At 42.9% G+C, this 21,701-nt stretch overlaps 2 protein-coding genes across 6 annotated transcripts in view; both read right to left on the bottom strand.

Annotated features, from left to right (window-relative positions):
• Positions 1-32: 32 nt before the first annotated feature.
• On the bottom strand, positions 33-14,862 carry LYPD1 (LY6/PLAUR domain containing 1). Its single transcript, XM_030241821.2, has 3 exons — positions 14,713-14,862; positions 13,559-13,696; positions 33-281 (listed from the first exon to the last, which is right to left on the bottom strand). The coding sequence occupies exons 1-3, from the start codon at positions 14,762-14,764 to the stop codon at positions 46-48; spliced, it is 426 nt and encodes a 141-aa protein (XP_030097681.1). The 5' UTR covers positions 14,765-14,862; the 3' UTR covers positions 33-45.
• A 1,051-nt stretch (positions 14,863-15,913) lies between these two features.
• The window catches only part of NCKAP5 (NCK associated protein 5), a 276,475-nt gene continuing 270,687 nt past the window's right edge, over positions 15,914-21,701 (bottom strand). For all 5 annotated transcript variants that reach the window (XM_018911273.3, XM_018911275.3, XM_050977035.1 and 2 more), the window contains one exon: positions 15,914-17,531. In XM_018911273.3, coding sequence (XP_018766818.3) covers positions 17,250-17,531 — 282 coding nt within the window. In that variant the 3' untranslated portion in view covers positions 15,914-17,249. The remainder of the gene's footprint in view (positions 17,532-21,701) is intronic.

Raw genomic sequence — 21,701 nt, 5'->3', positions numbered from 1 at the left:
TGTCAGGGAAAAAACAAAAACCAAACAAACTAACTTGCTTGAAGTTTAGCAGTACAAAAACAACAGAGCCAATTTAAGGAGCAGGAGAGTGGTTATCATGTGTGCCCTGGGCACCACAGCAGAATTGCCCCTCTTCTTGGGCCGGGGTCCATTGCAGAGGGGAGTGTTGCAGCAGCTGATGCAGACGGAGTTGACCTTGCCAGGGGAGCAGAAGGACTGGTAGCCGGCGGAGGCGATCAGGCACGCGGCCGAGGAGGCGCAGGACTTGCGGTACATGATCCCTGTGACACACAACAAGGGTTACTCCGTTTGAGGGGAACACCTTACAGCAGGATTCCTGCTCAAAAGCAGCTGCAAAGCCAGCTCACATCCCCAAAGCACTGCTGGTGCTCAGGGCAGGCACCTCAGCAGTGACAGGACCAAGAGCCCTGCGCTGCCGGAGCACCACGGTCGCTCCGCCTGGGATTTCTCTGTACTTCGATCCTGGTTGGAACCAAAAGTATGACAGACTTAATTTGCATAATGTATATCAAATGATGCATTTTATAGCTGGAATTCTTCATCTTTCAGAATAAACTGTTTGAATAGCTATAACTGAAATGCAATTAGTGAGAAAATTAGTTTTGTTTCTATTGCTGAACATGTCTGAGTTAAGGTGTCTAAGTAATTACAGCTTTCTATGCTCTTCATTTGTCTTTTGAGAATTTTTTTTTTCCTTTTCTTGTTCCTTTGCCACACACAGACAGGTAACTAGGAGTAAAAGGAGGATGATTATCAGCAAAACTTTCATCCTCCTCCCTCCCCTTTTAAATTTTTTTTTGAAGAGGAATTAGAAGTTCTTTTCCAGGTAATCTCAGTTCTTGCTTATCTTTGAAGTTTAATACCTCAATAACAAAAATTTCCATTTCTATAGAAGCGTCTTTCTTGAGTTGAAAGTCTTCCCTTTTTGAATGTAATTTAAGGTAATTTTAATTAATAACCTAATTTATAATTTCTCAGATTGTTTTTAACTGAAAAAGTTCATTCTGATGCATATATTTTAGCTGCTATTTTAACATGGTTTATAAAGGCTGTAAAATACACAGTTGTATTTTCTTCTGTCACAGTGGAAAATGGTTATGGCAGTTCTCCACCTCACTACTCCAAAATTTTCCTGCAAGTGATACAGTAAATTTTGTCTTAGAAAAACATACACATAATAGAAATAGATAATGGATGCTTGCCTGCTTGTAGTTACAAAAAGTAGTAGGGATATTCCTAAGGATGATGAAATCACTATTCTTTTTGAATATGGGATTTTCAAAAAGTTTTTAGTTTTTTCCTCCTGAAAAGCAAGGGAACAGGATTCCTTTGGAGAATGGTGCCTTTGCATCCTGTGGCATGGTCCCAAAATGTCTTTAAATGCACAGTGACTGAGAGTTTTTTTGGAGGGAGTGAGGAGGGAATATTACCCTGGTGCTGCATGTACAGTGCCTGCAGATATTTGCTCAGTCCCCAGAGACTTAATAAGCACTACAGCACCTCCATGGTTCAGGAGAAACCTCTGTAATTTGGCATCAGCCACTGCACCCCTGAGTGCTGAGAGTAGCAGCAGAACACCCTTTCTTTGGGCTGTGCTCAGAAAGAAGGATTTCCTGTCTTCAGAGACTTTTAATTAAAGCAATTCTTTTATACTGTCACAACACTGCTGCCATCCCAACAATGCAGGGGTTTCCTTGTTTTGTGTTCTCCCTCTGCAAATCTCAACTCTGAAATGTGTTTTTAGGCTATCTATCTCGTTGAACTTATGAAGAGAAGCCCTCAAGTGAGTGTTAAATCTTCCTCTGTCTCCAGTGAGCTTCAATCAATCAACACAGCAGGTAGAGCCTTTTCTCAAGAAGGAAGAGGAGCTGTGGGCTGTTCTCCCTGTAACAGCAAAGGCACACAGATCAAGCAATGCAATCTTTATTACCAGAGTTTGCAGATAGAAGGGAGTTCTGTCTCTGCTGACAAACCACTGCTGTCAAGGAGCCTCAGTGGTGCTGCCACTGATGGGCTTTGCAACACCAAAATCTCCGTTGATGTTCCCCAAAAAGACCTGGTGCTTTGGCCATGTTCCTGCTGCAGTCTTCCCAGAGCAGAGGCAGATATGAGCCTTCCCATGGCTACAATTCTGTTTTTCCTTCCCCTTCCCTCTTGAGAAAGGACTCCTGTGTTCAATTAAACCAAGCACAATGACCTGATCTTGCATCTCCCCATCACAGATTATTTCCCTGAGCACCAAACACCCACCAAACTCAGCCATTCCTCAGCCTTCCATCTGAGCAGCAGTGAATTTGCCTTTCCCCTCAAAGACCAAGCCTCTAAAAAGCTTTTGACCCTGGCAGATTTCCCATTCCCATCATTTTATAGATCTCTCTCTTCCTGCTGTTTCCTTTTCACAGGTTTCCTTCAAAGCTCTGTTCACAACTTGAACTAGTGATTTATTAGTTTGGGTAATTTATAGTCTGGAAATATCACACTTTGCACTTCTCCTATAGATTAGGAGACTGGAACTGTTCACTGCTGTGAACAATTAGATGACACCCTCTGAGGCATGGTTTTCACCAGACAACTCTAGGAAACAATCCTGCAAAAAAAATCAAAGTCCTGCAGCTTAACTCCACGTGTTTACAACAGATCTGTTCTCCAGGATCAATCCCACAGAACAATCCTGGACTCCTTTTAAAGTCAAAACACATATTTCAGCACAGACTGAAATTTTACCACTCAAAGTCTCATGAACAGATGGACCATGTTCACACCTAAATAGGGAGAATAATCTGACTAGTAGCAAAATCCCCTTTTTGACTTTTCAGTAAATGCCTTACAATAGGAAATTTCACACCCAAATGATTGTTTATTCCCATTCCCTCTTCTAGCAATCGAAATTATAGAAAGATTTTTTTACTTAAAAAACTCAGCATTTCCATCAGGTTTTTACCAGCTCCTTTGCTAACATGCCCTTCACATCCAAGATTTTTTTTCTTTGAGCACTGATAGAGTCTCTTGATCTCACAAGGCAGCTGCTATCACACTAAGTGCTTTTTACAAAGCATCAGGTATGAAGCAAGCTTGTTCAGCACAGAAAGGCTGTGCTCTCTCTCTCTGGTTCTGCAGTATCTTGACAGGAAGACAATGCAAACAGGCACAGAAGTTGGTGGAAAAAGAGGGAATGTTAGCACTGCAGGTGTGACATTTTTAAAACACTTGTGCTGACTTCACTTACTCCTAAACCTTACTCCTATCATAATTCTGGTAGGAAATATATGAGTACAAGTGACTTCGATGATCTGATGGCAAGGACACCATCTCCTCACTCCAGCAAACAGGTTAATGGGCCCCAGTAACTTCAGCTCACCCCCTGAGTCCAGCCAGGACAGCAGCTCCTCTCTGAGCTACATCCTGAGAGCTCTCCTCAAACTCCTCCCTTGCAGCATTGCTGAGCCAGTTCCAAACGATCCCCAAGATCTCCCTGAATCATTTGCCACCAGCAGGCTGAACTGCAGACAGATCTTCAAAGTGGTTATCTGCCTCACAAGACTCATACCACTGACATAACTGCTAATTACTGGGTATTCTTGCCTGAGCAATCAGCCTGATGCATTCATTAACATATCACCCAGAAAAATAATTGCAAACCTTTCTGGAAGCTTTTCTTCTGCCTCAGATTGTTCTGAGTCACTGGTAAGCAAGGAGACCTCACTTTACACACTGCTTTGACTGGGATGGGGTCACTCCCAGCTACCCACCCTCAACAACTGACACCAGTGATCAATTAGCATATTTACAGCTTCTCAATTAGCACATTTATTGCCCAATTATTGTAGGTATGTAATTTGTAATTTGTCCTTTTCCAGGGATTCAGCAGACCCCCAACAACACTTTAGGTACTATAAGGATATTTTACTGTAAAGGAGCTATTATTGACCAGCAGATTTTCCATTATTTTGGCTTCAAGGTTTGTGGGATGCAGGTCAAGAAATTTCAAGAAAAGAGGGGATTCCACAGAGCTAGAACATCTGTGTGATAAGGAGATTATATCCCACACCCTCTCCTGTCACATATACCTACAACAGCCATGTTTGTTTTTAGGGCTGGTTTTTTTTTTTTTAGCAGATTTGGGCTTAAATTTGGCATTGAAAATCTATTTCTAGACTAAGCAACTTGCCCATGGTTATACCCCTCTCTGCCCCACAAATCATCACACATTTAGACAGTGTCAAGCATTTCTGCCTTGTTCCTTGCAATGAAGGGATGGGTGTACATGTTTAGGTTTTTCTATAGTTCCTGCTTGCAATATTTATTTTCTCAGCAGGATCCAGTCTAGTCCTGTGCATCTGCACCCTGGCACTGTTTTGTCCACACACAAGTGCATTCTGTCTTGACTGTAACAAACAATTTGAGCAATAATTTATTCCAACCCAAAAGTGAGTGTTCTTTCCTCCACCCTGTCTGCACAGCCCAGTGCATTCCTCTTGAATAACAGCTTAACTTGTTACTAGGACAACCAAAAAAGGTGACATCACACCTACTTCTTACACTGTGTTTGTGCAGAAGGCACCAGAAGATCCAAGGTTTTTCTCTTGCTGATTGAAAATAACTTTATTAGATGCCTCTGATTCTTCTGTTCGAGGAGGTGCAGACAAAAAAGTGCTGTGTAAGCATGACTCTCCAACTTTTAGGAGCCAAGCACAGTTCAATCAGTGTGCAACTTCAGTTTGCACCTGTGCTCTCAGAAGTGTCCTTCAGCAAAATGCACAGAGCCAAAACAGGCAACCAGGGTATCACCTCTGAGATCAGTGAATTGATTTCCAAAAAAAGACACCTTCCCACTCCTATGATGACCCAGCTACTCTGAAACTGCTTTCTGCAAAGGCACAGCTCAGCAGGAAATCACAGCCCTGCCCTTCACCCCAGGACCTGATGGCCACAAACCCCTGCTCTCTGAGCTTGCCTCAGTCAGGTGGACAGTGTCACCTTGCCCAACACCAAGCTTTCCAAGCCAGATGTTCTCTGACCTTGTGGGCTGCCACTGACACTCCACTTTTTAAAAGAAAGCTTTTTATGCACCATTTTATTTGTATATTTTCTATTTTCTATGCACATAACCAATTTAACAGGCACAGGTGTGAAAGTCTTGTGCAGCTCATTCCACAAACTGCTCCAGCAAAATCCCCTGCACGTGCTCGGAGCAAAGCTGCCTCATAAATCTTCTGGAGCTTAGAAAGGAGTCTGTGTCCAGCTAGGGCCCAGCACTGAGGCATCCTTGAGCCTTCTCAGGGCTGCACCAGGTGCTGGAAGTGAAAAAAGAGCAGTAGAAAAGTTTTGTATCTTAAAAGTGAGTAGCTGAGAAAGCCAGCAGGTAGTCAAGGCAAGTTTGGGGCGAACACTTGGAGTTTTGACAGAGCCTCCACTCAACTCTTTTAGACTGAGTGTTTAAATCTTGCCCATCTCTTCTAAGCAAAAGCTGGGAAATTGGCCAGCAGTGGATAATTCACAGTGTAGCACACAGAACTCAGGAGAAGCTCTCCCAGTCCTGTCCTAGCTCTTGGATTAGCATGAACTGCCCAGGATCTGTTTGGGTTGCTCTCAATGTTGTTGCTCCCAGAGAAGAGTTAATGACTGTGCTTATGTACCAATACTCCTTTCTTTGAATATCCTGCATAGTTCCAACTGTCTTACTTCACCAAAACTTCCAATTTTCTGCTCTTGGTGAATCTGCAAATTTTCCCTCTCTTTGTGCATAAACTTGATGTGTGCTCTGCCTAGCCACACTTGCTTTGTGATTTCATTCATATATTCCATTCTGTATTTTTGTCCCTGAACTGTCACTAGCTCACCCTGCACTCAAGCAAAATTCAGCACCCAGTAGGACTTACAAAAGCTCTTTTCTGATGTCTGCCAAAAAATAAAATGAGAATTTATACTACTGCAAGAATAACATGTAAACAGGTGAACATCACCTTCTATGGAACATAAAATATAAATGTCATTATTTCTGCATTTTACTGTATCAGTAATGCTACAAAAATTGGGTTCAGACTGCACACAAATAGGTTTCCAAATTATGTTTTTTAGTTTCTGTATCAGGTTTTATGCCCATCTCTTTATGGCTTCAGTGGTTTTGCTGTGATAATTATCAGTTCCTCAGCTAGGACCTGTTCACATACATCAAACAGTGACAGACTCCAGGAGTCCTATTGTGATTTGCTGTTTTCTAGAGAAAGTGATTATAAATATTTATCTAATCAAGGCCTAAATATTGTAGAAGGTGACTGAATATTGAAGAGCAATCAATCATTCTTTTGATGTCTTGCTTCCCCAAACAATTGCAGTTTTACTCAGATCATGTTTTTATTGGTTTAAAGTATGAATTAAGCTTCCTCAACACACAGGCTTTCAGCTGTAGCTGTAAATTCATTGTTACAAAAAAACTTCCCAAAAACCCCAAACAATTTGAGCAAGTGTAAAATATGATAATCTCCAACTCCTCTAAGTTTCACTCACAATAACTCTTCTTATTCTTCTGAGCTCCAGAGAGAAACTTGATGAGACAAGTGGTTTAAATAATTTGCACCTTGCTAGAAATTGTATCACAAAATTTTCTAATTACCTTGTAAACAGCTACTTAAATACTGTGAGCTACCATGGTCGGTGTTTTCCAGACCAAAAACCCCCAAGGCACTAAAAGGATGTGACCTGAAATCTATTGCAAAGCTATGCACACACTTTCTGATTTTTAATCTTGTGTTTTTGGACTGCAGCTATTTCATCCTGGTCCTCCCTTTGATGCATTCTATAGACAAGATGAAAGCATATTCATGCCTTTAGGTTCTTAGGGAGTATACAATTCTATTAAAAATAAAACAAACCCAGACCCCTCTGCCCCCCTGCTAAATGAAAATAAACCACCTGGTTCACTTAGCATATTGTCATCATGATTTTCCATGAAAACCTAATATTATCACAAACCCTCCATACATTAGGCACTTTTAACCAGTTGCACATTTTTTCAGAAACTAACAGGAAGCTTTTGACAATGAAAGTCTAACCTCATCACTCTCCTTCTGACCCTGACATGACACCTTGCAGAAATTAAGTCAGCTCAGGAGAAAACTGGACAATTGTTGACTGACAGAGGACAAGGGTTTAGATTACCCAGATATCTTTTTGTAAGTTGTGCCTTCTAATTCTGGGGCTTGAAATGTGACTCAAAATGGTGTTGTTAACAACAACAACAAAAAAAATCACAAAAAAGTCTTTTTCACTGCCTGCAAAGCTGGCATTAAAATGCTTAAAAATGCATAAGCTGGGAAACTGAAGTACAACTGCTAATGGTGGTGTTATCAAATATTTTTTAAAGCCACAGGAGGCTACAAATGAGAGATCAAAGCTCAGCTTTCACCTGCATATCTAATAAATCCTTGGCTTCCTACTGTTCTCATTCATTTCTCTGCTCACCAACGTGAATGTTCAGTCAAGCACTACAGCAAACAATCTGCCCAACAAAGCTGGCTCACAGCCTTCCATCCTCTCCTCCTGCCTGATACAAAGGAATCAAGATCTAAATGCCCTTTGCCATCAAGACCTAAATATACTTCATCTTGTAGAAACAGAGGTGAACTTGGACTCAATTTTCAGAGGAGGATTTTTCCTGTATGAGGATTTTTCTTGACAGCCCTTACATTCTGAGGTAAAGGGAAGCCACAGCCCTTCTGCCTTTACAAATGTTAAAGTGCTACATCCTTGCAAAAAGTCACATAAAGAATTTTACATGTGAATAGTTTTGCTGCATCCCCAATTAATGTCCTTACCAATTTCAGTGGGATGGCTCCGATGCTGGCGCTTGCATGCCAGAACTTTGGAAATTCATTCCTCTCTTAAATCTTTAGGTATTTTCACAGTCAGGGTTTTACAGCCTGTTCAACTTAACAGTAAGATTTTCTTGGGTTTTATATGGCTTTTTCCAGTTTCAAAGACTTACTGCTAAATTGGGAAAATCCAGTTTTGTCAAGTTTCCCCAAAAAAACCCCCATCCAGACTACAAAGGAAAAATGGAAATGAAACCTGTTTGGATTAATTAAAGCTTCTTGCCAATGTTCTGATAAGGTCACTGGGAGCTAAGAGGAGTGACAGGGTCAGGCTTCAAAAGGGTTTGGAAACACAAACTCATTTGTGTGTGAAATGCAATAGGAAACTCTCAGGGGAGGTTGAAGAGACACCAGGCTGTGGGCACTGTATCATCACAAAATTCATTTGTATATCTTTCACAGGAGCCTGAGAAATAAAGTAACATAAAAAGCTATTGTCCACGTCCTGTGGAAGATGGAACTCGCTGGACCAGATACCCCATCTTCCTTAAAATAATGCAGCCTTCATCACTCCTGCACTTGGATCTTTGTCATGACTTTCAAGTCATAAACTGCTTGAACTGTTAACTCCACTGCTGCTTTTCTTTATTGCAAGGCAGTCAGAGCATCAACTGCTGAACACTCTCATAATTTCTCCTTAGCTGACACACTCAAGTCAGTGCATTCCAGCAGTGGCTGGGAGTTTTCTGAGAAACCCAAAGATTGGAAAACATTTACAAGTGAGGAAATGGCTTTGACATTTGAGAAAAAGAGTTTCTGAATGGAAATGTATCCACAGATCCAAGTGTTCAGCATACAGTGCAAATTGACAATGTCCACTGCAAGTTTTATTCAATATCAAAAGTGAACTTTGTTTCCAATATTGACATGATGTCTTCATTTCACTGGGCACTTGGTAGCACAATATGTGATGTCACAGGTACCAACTGTCCCATGCAAAATTTTTATTTATATTTTAAATTCTCAATAAAGACTTATTATATCATGCTTTGCTTTGATTAAAAAAAAAAAAAAGCTCCCCAAACACCAACAAATTCTGTTGAGTTATGTTGATATCCTTTGACCAAAAAAGTGTAGAGGAAAATAAAAAAATAAATAAAAATCCATCACCAATTTAGTGGATGTTTCTTACTGTTTCTAAATGGACACTGGGGATGCAACAACTTCCTATAAAGCTTTAATGCCTACAGTAATTCTGGCAACATTAAACTTTGTTTGCTGTTTTAATCACTTTGTCAATAAAAGCACACCAGAGCATAATTTCCCCTGGAAATAAATCCTTGATAATTTCCCCTTGATGTGCAATTAATATTAATACTAATGGATTCTAGACATGAACACAGAAAAAAGTATGTGGTTCTGTAGTCCCTGCACACATGAACAACTCAGTCATGGCAAAACCAAGTAATAATCACAGGTCAAGAATTCACCACAGCCCAATTCATCATACCACACAGCCACTGATAAAACAAATGATGGGAAACCAGTACTGGAAAGAGCTCAAAGAAATAAAGTTTAATTCAACACTGATCTTGCTCTTGGTGTTTCCATGCACTAGTTTTAAGCATAGCAATCATAGCAATTTCTTTAACTACACTGCAGAGTTATATACCAATTAAATACATTAAAAGGACCATAGTAAACCAAACAAATAACCAAAATTTCTTATTGCAGATTAATACAATATCCTTCTTCCCAATTTACTTGCAAAAGGAAAAATCCTTGATATTTTATAGCTTTGGTATTGCTACAGTGAATCATTTTTCTTCCTTGCTAAAGTTGGTAAAAGTATGTTCACAACCAGACTAGAACAGAAGGTGTATTGTTCAAAACATGCACGTGGGCAGGTTTACTTGCAGAGAGTTCCAAGAAATTGAGCCTGGCTACCTCTCAGGGCTGGCTCTCTCATCCTCCTGCTTTATCCCTCACTGATGTACTCACATTGAAAGTTTCCCTTGGCCTTAAGTAGGTTTTATATCAACCTTTATGCTCAGGTAACTCTTGCCCTCAGTAAAAGGCAGGACTATCATTACCAGCATGTTTTCTATGATATATAATATATATAAAAGCATATACACACCATATTCTCATCTATATATCACCAAGATGTCTCACTTGATCCCAATATACTGTGGGGTTTCTTTGCTGCTACATGTATTCTATAAATGAAGGAGCACTGACATGTCTAATTAAAGTCCATAGACTGGAAAGAGTGGGAGCAGGGAATCCACCACAGGTATTTCCACAAGGTATCTGCAAGTAGAACTATGGTAAGAACTTTGATCCTTTGTCAAACATTCAGTTTACACAGTTTTCAAACACCTGCTTATCCAGTTGAAGAATGCACTAGAAACTTATCCTTTAATTTCTGTGGGATAAAAGATTTTGTGGTACAGTCTTGAGTGGCACTTTCCATTCTCATCACTCCTCCCTCCAAAAGAGGGCTTTTTCTTTCTTTCTTTTTTTTTTTTTTTGAGATTTAATTAACAAATTAATTAGTAAGATTCTTTATCACAGGGAAATTACTGTCTTATCCTGTATCTCCCACTGGAACAGAATTCTAACAATCATTAAACTTCTTCTGGCAAAATTTTTAAATACAATTCAGCTTTAAGAGAGAAAAATATTTTGCTATTTGCTGCTCAGTTTTAAGCTGTCCAAAGGAGTAAATGTCTACCTGAAACAAACAGCTCAGATCAGATGCCTGATGACCTAATTCAAAAGAGACGTTACTAACACCTGCTCCCTTAGCTGCTCACATCCCAGGAACAGCCACTGTTTGAGCTCTGGGTTAGGAACATGCCTGAGCTGCTGGTATTTCTCACCTGAAGCTGCTTCTCCAGAAGCTGAGACAATGTTCTGAGAGAAGCCAGTGACATCTGAAGCACTGAATTTGGAGAAACTGAGGAGGAGTTAAGTGTGAACAGGCATGAGGAACTCGGTACAAGGTAAAGGGGAAGAGCAGCTCAGCTCTTAAACTCCCTCTCTAGGACAGGGAGTTTAACACAGAAATGAAGCTGAGCCACAGAGCTGCCCTGGCAGCATCTCAGTGTTGAATTAGAACTTTGTTTGTCTTTATCCTGAACACAGCAAACATTCATGGAAGGGTCCCTGGCCACAGGCTGGGGCTGCACTGCAGGCACAGCACAGAACCAAGCCAGCAGAAGTCCCAAATTGGTACCTCCTGCAGGGAAGGGTGGCTCCCCCAGGGGGATGCTCACCCACCCCTCCATGAGCTTTATCTCAGAACACTGCACTTGACTTTGAAATAAAGTTTGAGATAACCTGCTGCACTTTGCTCACTGACACAGCTGCTTTTATTAATGACAAAAATGGGTTAACCTACAAAAATTGCACTCCTTTGACTGTATTTAGTCAGGAGGAAAGAACTCTAATTAGGAGATTGTGCTGTCAAATGAATGCAAATTTGCATCTTTCATTTTCTGGGTTAAAAGCTCAAGCTCAAGTCTATTATAAATTAAAATCAATACTTGAAACATTTCAGCTTTTAGTAATAAGCAACAACTGAAAGAATCACATTATGAAATATACTGGTAAAAGTAAAATGAATTATTAAATAAAACTTGGGAGAGTAAGGCATTTATATTGCACACATTTAAATATCAATTAGGAATAAAACCAATAAAGGATGATGAACTGAATCATCTCTGTTTTACAACCAACCCTCTCTAAAATTGACTGAGGGTAACAGAAACCAAGCTTGCAATGTAAATTTCATTCAATTTGAAATAGGTTAAAATTTTAATTTATTAACTGGCTGAAATTTACAATCTCTGAACTTAAAATTAATAAGAAATGCATTTATAGAAGTAAATGTAATAAAACAGTGGCACCTGCTATGCAGAGCATGCTAGTAACCTCCTAAATGAAAAAATCCAGGGATCTACTCAGAAAAAAACCATAAAATTGCACAGAAAAAAACCCCCACCAAGCAGTTTAAGAGCTGCTTATTTACTGTATTGCAATTTCTTCACGGGACTAATGGCAAGTTATGCATCAACGAAAAGTGTTCAAATCTGACTTTTTTGTCTGTGTCTACTACCCCAGCTAGATCCCTCCAAATCACCACAACACCCTGCCTAACCCCATGAAAGTACTACAGGAGCTGTGGTGTGGAGATAGCAAAGCCTTCAAGCAGTCATTTAGAGACACTCAAGATGTTAAATGTACCTTGCAAGCTGTAACTATCTCACACCCTCACCACCCTTTTCAAGTAAACTTGAAATAATACTCCAGTAAAAAAATAACTTAGAGAGACTGATCTTCCTTTAAACAGATTAAAACCAGCTTTTTTCCCCTACACTGGACAGGTTCTAAGTATTTCACAGCAGTAGTCACTGTGGATGGTGTTACCCAGGATGAAAGCGTGTCAGCAGTTCAGCTATTTCTGATGTGTAATAACAATTATTATTTACCCAGGACTGATGACACAGTGACCTGAAATCAGCAGCACAGGTGGGGCCAGCTGTGATGAGGAAGAGGAGTTTGCTCAGCCCAAGAAGCATTGCAGCTGTTCAGGACGGATGGCTGCAAACGTTTGCACACAGAGGATTCCTGCTGCTCCTGGAGGATTGCTGGGAAAGGACAGACTGTGCCTTGGGCTAATTAACAGCAGAACCCCAGAGCTGTGAGATGGGCAGTCCCAGAGAGCTGCATCCCCTTCAGTCAGGGTTCTGAAGTCCCAAATGTCCTTTTCCTCCCCAGGCTTGGCACAGGGGGCACGTCCAGTCTGGGGCTCCCAGTGGGTGGCTGCTCCTTGTCCATGCCAATGCCTGACACCCTCTGAGCTGCCTGCAGCTCCAGCTCCCTTCCTGCCTCCTCACACAGCCCCAGAGTCCCTAGCAGAGTTCCTGTTTCCTGCTCTGTAGAAAGCTACAGAGCAGCACAGCAGTGTAAGACCTGACAGCTCTCTCTAAATCTCAAATGCCTTCCTCGATGCTGAACAAAGCCCAGCCATTAATAAAGCAGCTCAAAAGACAATAGAGGCAAGGTGCAGAATCACAGCTGATTCCCTCTTGGACACATTGCTGTTCTAATATGTTAACTTAAATATTAATTGCAGTAAGGGGGGAAAAAAATTTAAAAATTGGTATGACAAATCCAGGTGCTCTTCTCTTCCCCCCTAAATTCCCCCTCCCCTTTTTTTAAAAAAAACCCTTTCTCCTTTTTGCTTGATGGTTTCTTTAATGGATAAAAGCAAAGATCACCACACTTTCCATCCCTTAAGATGAATCTTCAGAGTATATAAATTGCTTGAGTAAATAAAAGAAAGCAGGGAATTACTAATTTAATGCTCTTCTATCTCTTGGGGGAAAAGCCCATGTAATTAACTGTAATGAGATTAAACTAACTTGTTGTTATTAATTTCCCAGTGCTGGGAAACTGTATCAGAGACCCATAAAGCTGTGTCTTAACTAGCTTTATCAACATTTGGCTTGCATCCTTCAGTTTTTACACCAGTTTTAAAGGAAAATGCTTAACTTCATTGAGTTGCAAAGCCACTCAGAAGTGTAAGACATTGAATCCAGTCCCTTCAGGTAGGGACATGAGATTCATATGAAGCTGAACACCATGAATGGGTGGAGCCAAAAGCTACAAATGCTACCTAAACCAGATAAACAGAAGAGTAATTATTAAATTCTTACCAAAACTTTTTTCCATTACTTCTTTCTGACACATATCTTGGACATTCACTGTACAGTTCACGATGAACTCTGGAGAGGAGCAGTCATTATTTAGCTGGAACTCCTCACACTGGTAACACTGTATTTGCAAACCCAAACCTGGAACAGATAGAGATTTGTTCAAAATCATAGAATGCTTTCTTTTGGAAAGAACCTTGTAGCTCATCTCATTCTAAGCCCCTGCCATGGGAAGGGACACCATCTGCTCAACCGAGTGCCCCATCTAACCTGCCTTTAAATAATACAAATAACATTAAAAAACCAAACCAAAACAAACAATCCAAACATCGAAGAAAACCAAACAACCAACACGTGCCAGAAATCTTCTTTATCTTTCCCCCTCTCTCATTTGGCTGCTCCGAGCTACTCAACAGCTCAGCCGAAGTATCCCTTTGACAAATATAAAGTAAAAGAAGCGTGCCGCCCGCTCAGCAGCGGCCAGCGCTGCCGGCTCTGCTGATGCTCCTTTCCGCGGGGCGGCCGCTCCGGCGCTGGAGACGCCGCCGCCAGGAGGCGACGGGCACCGGTACCGACACCAGCATCGACACCGGCACCGGCACAGCCCCGCAGCCGCTGCCCATCGCCCGCCCCTCGGCACAGCGGGCTGAAAGCCGCCCGCGCCCCGCAGAGAGCAACGCGGCTCACAGACACGCTCCGGCTCTTATCTGTGCCGACGGGTTTACTTAGCTACTAATTAATTACAAATGATTTAATTACTATTTTACCATGCACAATTAAAGCGGCGGAGCATCCCTCGCCAGCCGCCTTTATCATGCAAACGAGGCGCTAGGCGCGGTTTGCCAGCAGCGCTCCACCGGCGGCTCCCGCACCCTCGTCCCGCGGCGGGGACCCCCGGCCCGTGCCCGCCCTCCGCTGGGAGCGCTGCGGCGGCGGGAGCGCCCGCCGGCACGGACCCACGGCCCGGCATCCACCGAGAGGCACCGGGGCTGCGCCTCGCCCCGCGCTGGGGACACCGGCGGCGGCTCTGCGGCCGCGGGCAGGACGGGGGCTCCGCCGCTCCGTTCCTTCTTAGCGCCGGCAGCAGCTCCGTCGAGGGGCTACGAGGGGACGGAGGCTCTCAGCGAGGGGCTGCCCGAGCGGCGCGGAGCCCTTACCTGGTGCCAGGCACAATCCCCAGAAAGTTGCAGCGAGGAGGAAGAGCCGCATTCTCCCGGAGCCGCGGCCGCCGGGCTGGCGTGCAGTCGCGAAGGAGCATCAGAAGCTGAGATGCAGCGGAGGCGCCGCGCACTTGTGCCGCTTCCCCGCCGCCTCCGCTGCGGAGCGGCGCCCCGGGAGCAGGCGGCGGAGCCCGCCCTGCCCAGCCCCGCGCCGCGCTCCAGCCTCGCCGGAGTTGAGCGCTGAGACTGGAAGAAACTGTAGGAGAAGCGAGGGCTGGGGGGCGGCTCCCCCCTCCCTCCCCCAGCACCATGTGATGCCGGCGGAGCGGGGCGGGGATCCCCGCACCTCGCCGGGAGCGCCTCGGGGACGGGAGAAGTTCAGCGAGGGAGGGGAAGAAGCCCCGCACCGCCGGCTCCGTCTCGCACGGCGCTGCCGCGACCCTCTGCCCGCCAGGGCTGCTCAGTCTCATCACATCACATCCCCGCCCTGCTCCTCGGGCACAGAGCCCGCGCCGTGTGCCACTCGTCCCGCTCCCTGCCGGTCCCCGCCCGGCCGAGCCCACAGGTGGCAGCCGGAGCGCGTCCGCGGGGACCGAAGGGCCGGGCCCGCCGCTCGCCAGCCACGACCGCCCCGCAGCACCCACCGCCCCGGGAGGGACCGAGGGGAGGCGCGGCCCCGCCATTCCCTCCTCCAACCCCCCTAAAAGGGAATTCCAGCGTAACAAAACCGGGGGGAAAGGGCGTGGGGGCCGCGTACGCTCCGGAGCGGCCCCAGACCCTGCCTCCTGCGCGGACACACGGCGGGACGGGCCGGAGGCGGGGGAAGCGGGATGCGGCGGCAGGAGCTGGGATTGGGATGGGATGGGGCGGCGAGAGCCGTCGGGGGCCGGGCAGCGCCCATGAGGAGGAGAGGGCAGGGGCAGCCCGGGGTGCTGCCCCCACGTTGTCCCCCCAGGACCGTTTCTGTGCGTCGCCTCCTCTCCGGATAAGCACGTTATTTTCCAGTGATCGTTTCACAGCTCTGCTCCAAGGAAGAGGTAATTAAGTTGAAATCGCTGTTTAACAGCCCCGTGTCAGAATTCTCCGAGCACTGCCCGTCCGTGCGCTGTCCCGGAGCGGGGGCGGCTCGGTGGGTACCCCCTGACCCCAGCCCAAGCTGTCACAGCATCCCCTTCCCAAAAGCCCTCAGCAGGCACCGGTAGGCAAGAGAGGTTTTATTTACGAAAGATGTTTCAATGAAAATTTCTTAAAAGTTGAAAAAGACGATGCAAGTTTACGGCAGAAATGAATTAAAATATAATAAATTGCACAAAATAGTAACACTGATCATACAATATTTCAAAGATTAACAAGCATGTGCTAAAGAAACTGTAGAGTCTAGAAATACCCCAAATATATCTAGTTTACAATTGCTGTACAAAAAGCAGTTATAAATACTTCACATCTAGAAAAAATACACAGAACCTTTGAAATAGACTCTCCCTTACATATAAACAACCTTTGTAGAAAAAAACAAAAACACCCAATACAGCCCAATCCCCCTGCTCCAAGATATGTTTGAACTAGTACTGGTTAGCACCAACATCTTAGCATGTCACAAACAGGAGTTGTTTTGTTTTTTAAAAAATAATTTTAGTGTTCAGAATTTACTTAAGACCAAGCAGAGACTAGAAAAGATAACACAGTATGGTACATTTATAATTTGATGGGAAATGAGTACAGTACAGAGGAGGTGGAAGTTGAAAACCCACGTTGCAGTCAGAAGCACAGGGTGGTTTATGTGGTTCTCATTGCTACAAGACTCCTGTTTGTGTCAGCAGTGAATTGCTTTGACCCTGATCTTTCAAACAGTTACGTGCATGATTGATGAAGCCAATGCCAGCAGTATCAGGCCTTTTAATCTATTCATTTTCTTGCCATGTCAAAAGTCAAAGCCCTTTTGAAATAAGACACCTGTTGTGAAGTTGTATTAACTGAAATGCATGTTTCCCTAGAATACCTGTGTGGAATTGCACTAAGAAGAAAATACAAAATATGTTTTCTAAAAGGGAGTCCACGAGAGTTTATTAAAGACAACCTGGCAGGCTCAGGTTTATGGCAATGCAGTGTTTCTACATACAGTTTTAAGACTAGGACAATTATAACTCTTTATTAAAAAATCTACTAGCTTTTCTTGTTAATATTCACACCAATTTATTTAAGTTAGTAATCTGCCATTGCAGGAGCATAGCACCAATTTAATATTTATTGCTGTCGTGTATCCCTACAAATATATTTTCCCAAGGTATTTACAACTGTACAGATATTCACAAAAGTGCAAAATTAAGACTTTATTCTGTGTATTCCTTGTGTTGGGTGTGTTGAGTCCCCTGCACCACCGTGATGCTGCCCTGCCTTATTGCTGTGTGGTGGGAGGTCAGAACACCCTGATGTGAGCACTGCGAGCTCCAGGGGGAGTTGCCAAGCACAGTCTCCTCTCCCTCCTCACTCCACCTTCAGCTCCATCCCGTGCTGCAGCCCCCTGGGAAGTGTCCCTAAACGTCGTTGGAGCCTTGGCTGGCACAAGAGGAGAAGCTGTCATACAGGGAATCACTCAGGGATTCCAAGTTGTCCGTGTCCTGCCGACCCGAGCTAGTCAAGGAAGCTGCTTCTTTCTTCCCACTTTCTTCCTTCTGTCCTTCAGCCTTGTTCAGACAGTTCTTCTCTTTTTCTAATAAAAGCACATTATTGCTGTTAAATTTATTGAGAGACTCCAGGGAAATTCTAGATACTCTGTTCTGGGAATCTTCTTTTGTTTCTTCAGTTTGCTTCAATTTCTGTAAAAGTAAGAGAAATGTTGGAAGCATATTCCTTTAAAAGTTATCCTATTGTACACCATTAATTACCATCTTTCTAGAGTTCACAGGGTGAGAGGAAATAGATTGTTAGATGCTTAAATAACTGTTATGATTAAATAGAACATTAGTGTCCATTTTAGGATAAATCACAACTTTAATGATTCTGCAAAGACAAATAGGAGTCTATTTATGTAACACTCAAGTGCTATTAATGTCCTAAGCAGCAGACCCTGGCTATGCATGAGTTAAACATCTCCAGCATCCTCACAGCAATTCAGATCATCTCCTGCATGAATACTTTGGGGGTATGTTTAAACAGGTATTTGTTTAAGTAAGTTAAAATAAAAAAAAGTGCAGAGGAGAAAACAGCATTTTCCATAAATTAAGGATGCAAATGAAACTTGCTGGGGAATAGCTTCACATTTTGCATGTATAAGCCTATTGATTTCCACAAACCCAAACCCTCTCTAATAGACAAGAAAGCAACAAGACAGGAAATTGCACTGAGCTGGGCCAATCCCCACAGACCAGAATCAATCAGATATTGGCCAGGACTTCTCACAGAAGTGGTGTAATTCTGGGGGAACACTGGACGATGTATTAGCACATTGTATTAAAAACACACAGTAGGGTTGTACCAGAGTAATTGTATCCCTTTGTTAGCTACTGGGATTTTCAATCAGAGATCTGACCAAGGAATCATTAGGGAACCGTGTGGGGAGCAGCTCAATAAAAATGACCTGCTGTTCATATCCAGAGTGTTTCAAAATCTCAGTAACTGACTCCTCTTACAGACCGTGTTACCAGAGATAGATGGGATAGCATTCAACATTTTACAATCAACATTCAATAACCTCCTGGGCAGATAAGGTTCAAGGATTCTGAGATGTGCCATCAGAGTGCAAAGCCATTCCTCATTTTTGGTACTGCCATCAGATGGCAAAGACAGAATCAGTAAATTACTGTAAATCCAAGGCATCAACATTTCTGTTTAGCTAGAAAATGAGATGGCACTTTAAGCACACTGAAGATATAGCTTGGGCAGATGTGTGGATGCTGTGGGTCATTACATGTAAAGGGCCCTTAGAATTTTCTGCAGAATTCAAGCTTCAAGTCAGTGAAATGTTGTGCACCCTGTGCTGCTTCTCCTTGGAAATCTTTGGAGAGAGGAAGACAAATTGTTACATGGTTTGATTGCTTGTTTTGATGGCTACTTAGATTAAAATTGAAATGCCAGTCCAATGACTGTTTTTGCTTTGATCTTGTCACATTTCATAAGATGACAATGCATGGATTAGATTCCTATTTTTGGAAAATATTTCAAACAAACTTAAGCAAAGCAACAGGAGATCCCAAAGTCTTAGCAAATGAACATTTTCTGTTTGGTGCATTAATTAATCTTGAGTCTAAAAGGTTTTAGGGAACGTTGTGTTGGATTCTAACTTTAGATGACAGTTAAAACTAAGGTCTTCAATATCTGCAATTAAAATGTTTGCTGAGATGGAGGAATATAACCCTTGGTAATGGGAATGAACACAAATTTAGGACCCTACAATAGAAATTTTTCACAATATCTCCTTAAAATGTTCTCCCCTTTGCCCTCAATTGAAATACTGAGAAAGCTGTTTCACTTCTATGTAGGCCAGATGAGAATATTCTCAGCCATGGCATCAATAACACGTTAGCACTTTTTGCTTTTCAGAGTGCTAAGCCTAAAATACTTTATTATATGGCAGACTAAATGATGTTTTTTTGTCTTTAATTTTCCCACTTCACAGCTTTTCTTTAGATAAATGGAATGTGACTAGTTAGCACAGGCTTGGGACTGCAGGACTCAGTAAGGCCTGTGATAAAACTCTTATTGATTCAAATGGAGCCAATTTCAACTCCTGGGCAGGAGGAGCACCTGGAGCATCTGCAGGACAGAGCAGTCTGGGTGAGGCATCACAATCAGAGGAGGATTTTGGCTCTCCTACTGAAGGATGTATTCACACCTCAGGACAGACCAGACTGAATTCATTGGTATATTCTGCATTTATGCAGTATCAATAGTGTTTTTACACCCTTCAAGAACAACCTAGGCTACAATCCTACTTTATTCACACTCTAGTTTCTCATTTATTTTACAAAGTACATTAGAGAAACTGCAGGGAACAAAAGTACTCTGAAAATTTTAAGCAAAGACATTGAATCAAGTGAAATTGAAGTGAACTGAAGCCCATCAGAGAAACCTTTTGGCAAAAGATCCTGAGTAGTGAACAGTACATCTACAATACATCAGGGCTTAAAGGGAAAACTAATTCTAACAGTGGTAGCAAAATTTATTACCAAAACAAGAAACAATTCAGAAATAAGTTACGGGTGTTTTTTTGGACATAGAGTCATCCTTACTAGGTGTGCTCATGCCCAGTTACATCCTTCTGTAAAAAACCCTGAAGCTTCCTTTCTTTAACACATAGAAGAAAACTCATAGGCAAAAATAAAACTTTAAGCAGAGATATTAATGTAAGAATCTGCACAATCAACAAATTATTTTCTCTCACAATTATATACATTCCTAGAAAGTCACTGGTCATTTCTTCAACCTTGGTGTGTGTCAGAACAGAAATGCTAACCCAAGTTAAGAATTTTTTCTCTAGTTACTATAGATACAATTTGTAAAAAATTACCAGAGAGTGTTTATTTAGATTCATCCTTGAATAAGTTTCTTATTATTCATGGCACTCTTAAAAGCTGCTAGATGAAACAAAAGGCAAAACCAAAACAACTATTGTTAGAATTTGATTGATAAATTGTGTATGTGGCATCTTTGGGGTTTTTTATGTAGATTTGCTGTTGACTGCAGCAGAGTCACAGCTGTAACAAAGAACAAGGTTAGCCCAAAGATGTTGGCATTATTTATTTTAAAGTAATTAGTTCATTAATGCATTTGAGAGTCTCACTGAAGTGACTCAGCAGCTGCTTCTGCCGAGTGGAACATGAGGTGGGTGTGTTCTGCATCCAGGAGGGCTGGGTGAGATTGGTAAGAGGGGTAGAGAGCACCTCACCTCTCAGCCATGTTTTCCACTCAGATCTCTCCTGTGTCAGGAGTGGCTTTCTGTGTAGTGAACAGGGGTTTTGTCACCACAGCAAAGAGCAAGACTCCTGATTTTGCTCAGTGCTGCTACAAGAGCTAAGATGGACCAACAGCCCGTGCTTGCTCTCACACAGGATCCTTCTCAGCAATAATGCTTAAAACCATCTCAGCCCCCAAGGGTTGACTTTGCTGCTGACTGTTCTGATCTGTTCTGTGAACAAGGTGAGTGCTGCATTTGGTGGGGATGCTCTTTGCTTTCCTAAGTATTAATTAAGGGAAAAGACAAGAACATGTAGTCAGAGATTTTGGTCTACAAGAGACAGATAATAGAAAAAAGGAAAAAAAAGGTTCAGTGCAGACAAGAACTGTAGTTTTCACAGTGCCTCTGTACCAGCTCTGCCCTATCACCCTAGAACAGATCAATGGTTAGCTTCTTTTACTCATCCTAAGTGTATTTTTGTATGGAAAATCTCTACCCTTATGGCCTTAGGGTATGGGAAGCATTTGTTGTTCTACTCCACTGTGTAGGTGCAGAGCTTCCCACAGCTGGAGCTTCTCACCTGCCCAGCATGGGGTGCCTTGCACCACCTGAGAGCAGTGACCAGCTGTCAGAAGAGGAGAAACTCCTCCTGACATACACAGACATTCATCACAGGCCACATCACTTTGAAATAAACCCATGAGTCATGAATCAGAATAATGTTTCCTTGCTGGCAACATCCTAAAGGGAATAACTAAAACCCATTAATGATGTAATAAAATCTGGCATGTCACTTCAAGCACAGCAAATTAGGAAAACAAAACTAGCCTGCAGTTACACTGATACATTATAAATAGGTGTTATTCCTACATTAATACATCAAATTAGGTTTTCTACAAACTGCAAAAATGAGAGGTTACATGTGGCTAGAATGCCTTTGCAGAGCTGTGTGATCAAGGAGCAGGAAGAGCTGCAGCCCTTCTGAGCAGCACAAGGATTCCTCAGGTGTGGTGGGAAGGAGGAGAGGGAAGGATGGGCTGGTTCACAGGCACAGAGGACCCCACACTCGTGTGCAGGAAGGAAAGCAGCAGCA

This window comes from Serinus canaria, chromosome 7 (genome assembly GCF_022539315.1).
Source record: "Serinus canaria isolate serCan28SL12 chromosome 7, serCan2020, whole genome shotgun sequence".
Taxonomy (NCBI): Eukaryota; Metazoa; Chordata; class Aves; order Passeriformes; family Fringillidae; genus Serinus; species Serinus canaria.
Note: the sequence above shows the minus strand (reverse complement) of the source record. Positions and strands in the feature narration are given on the sequence as shown.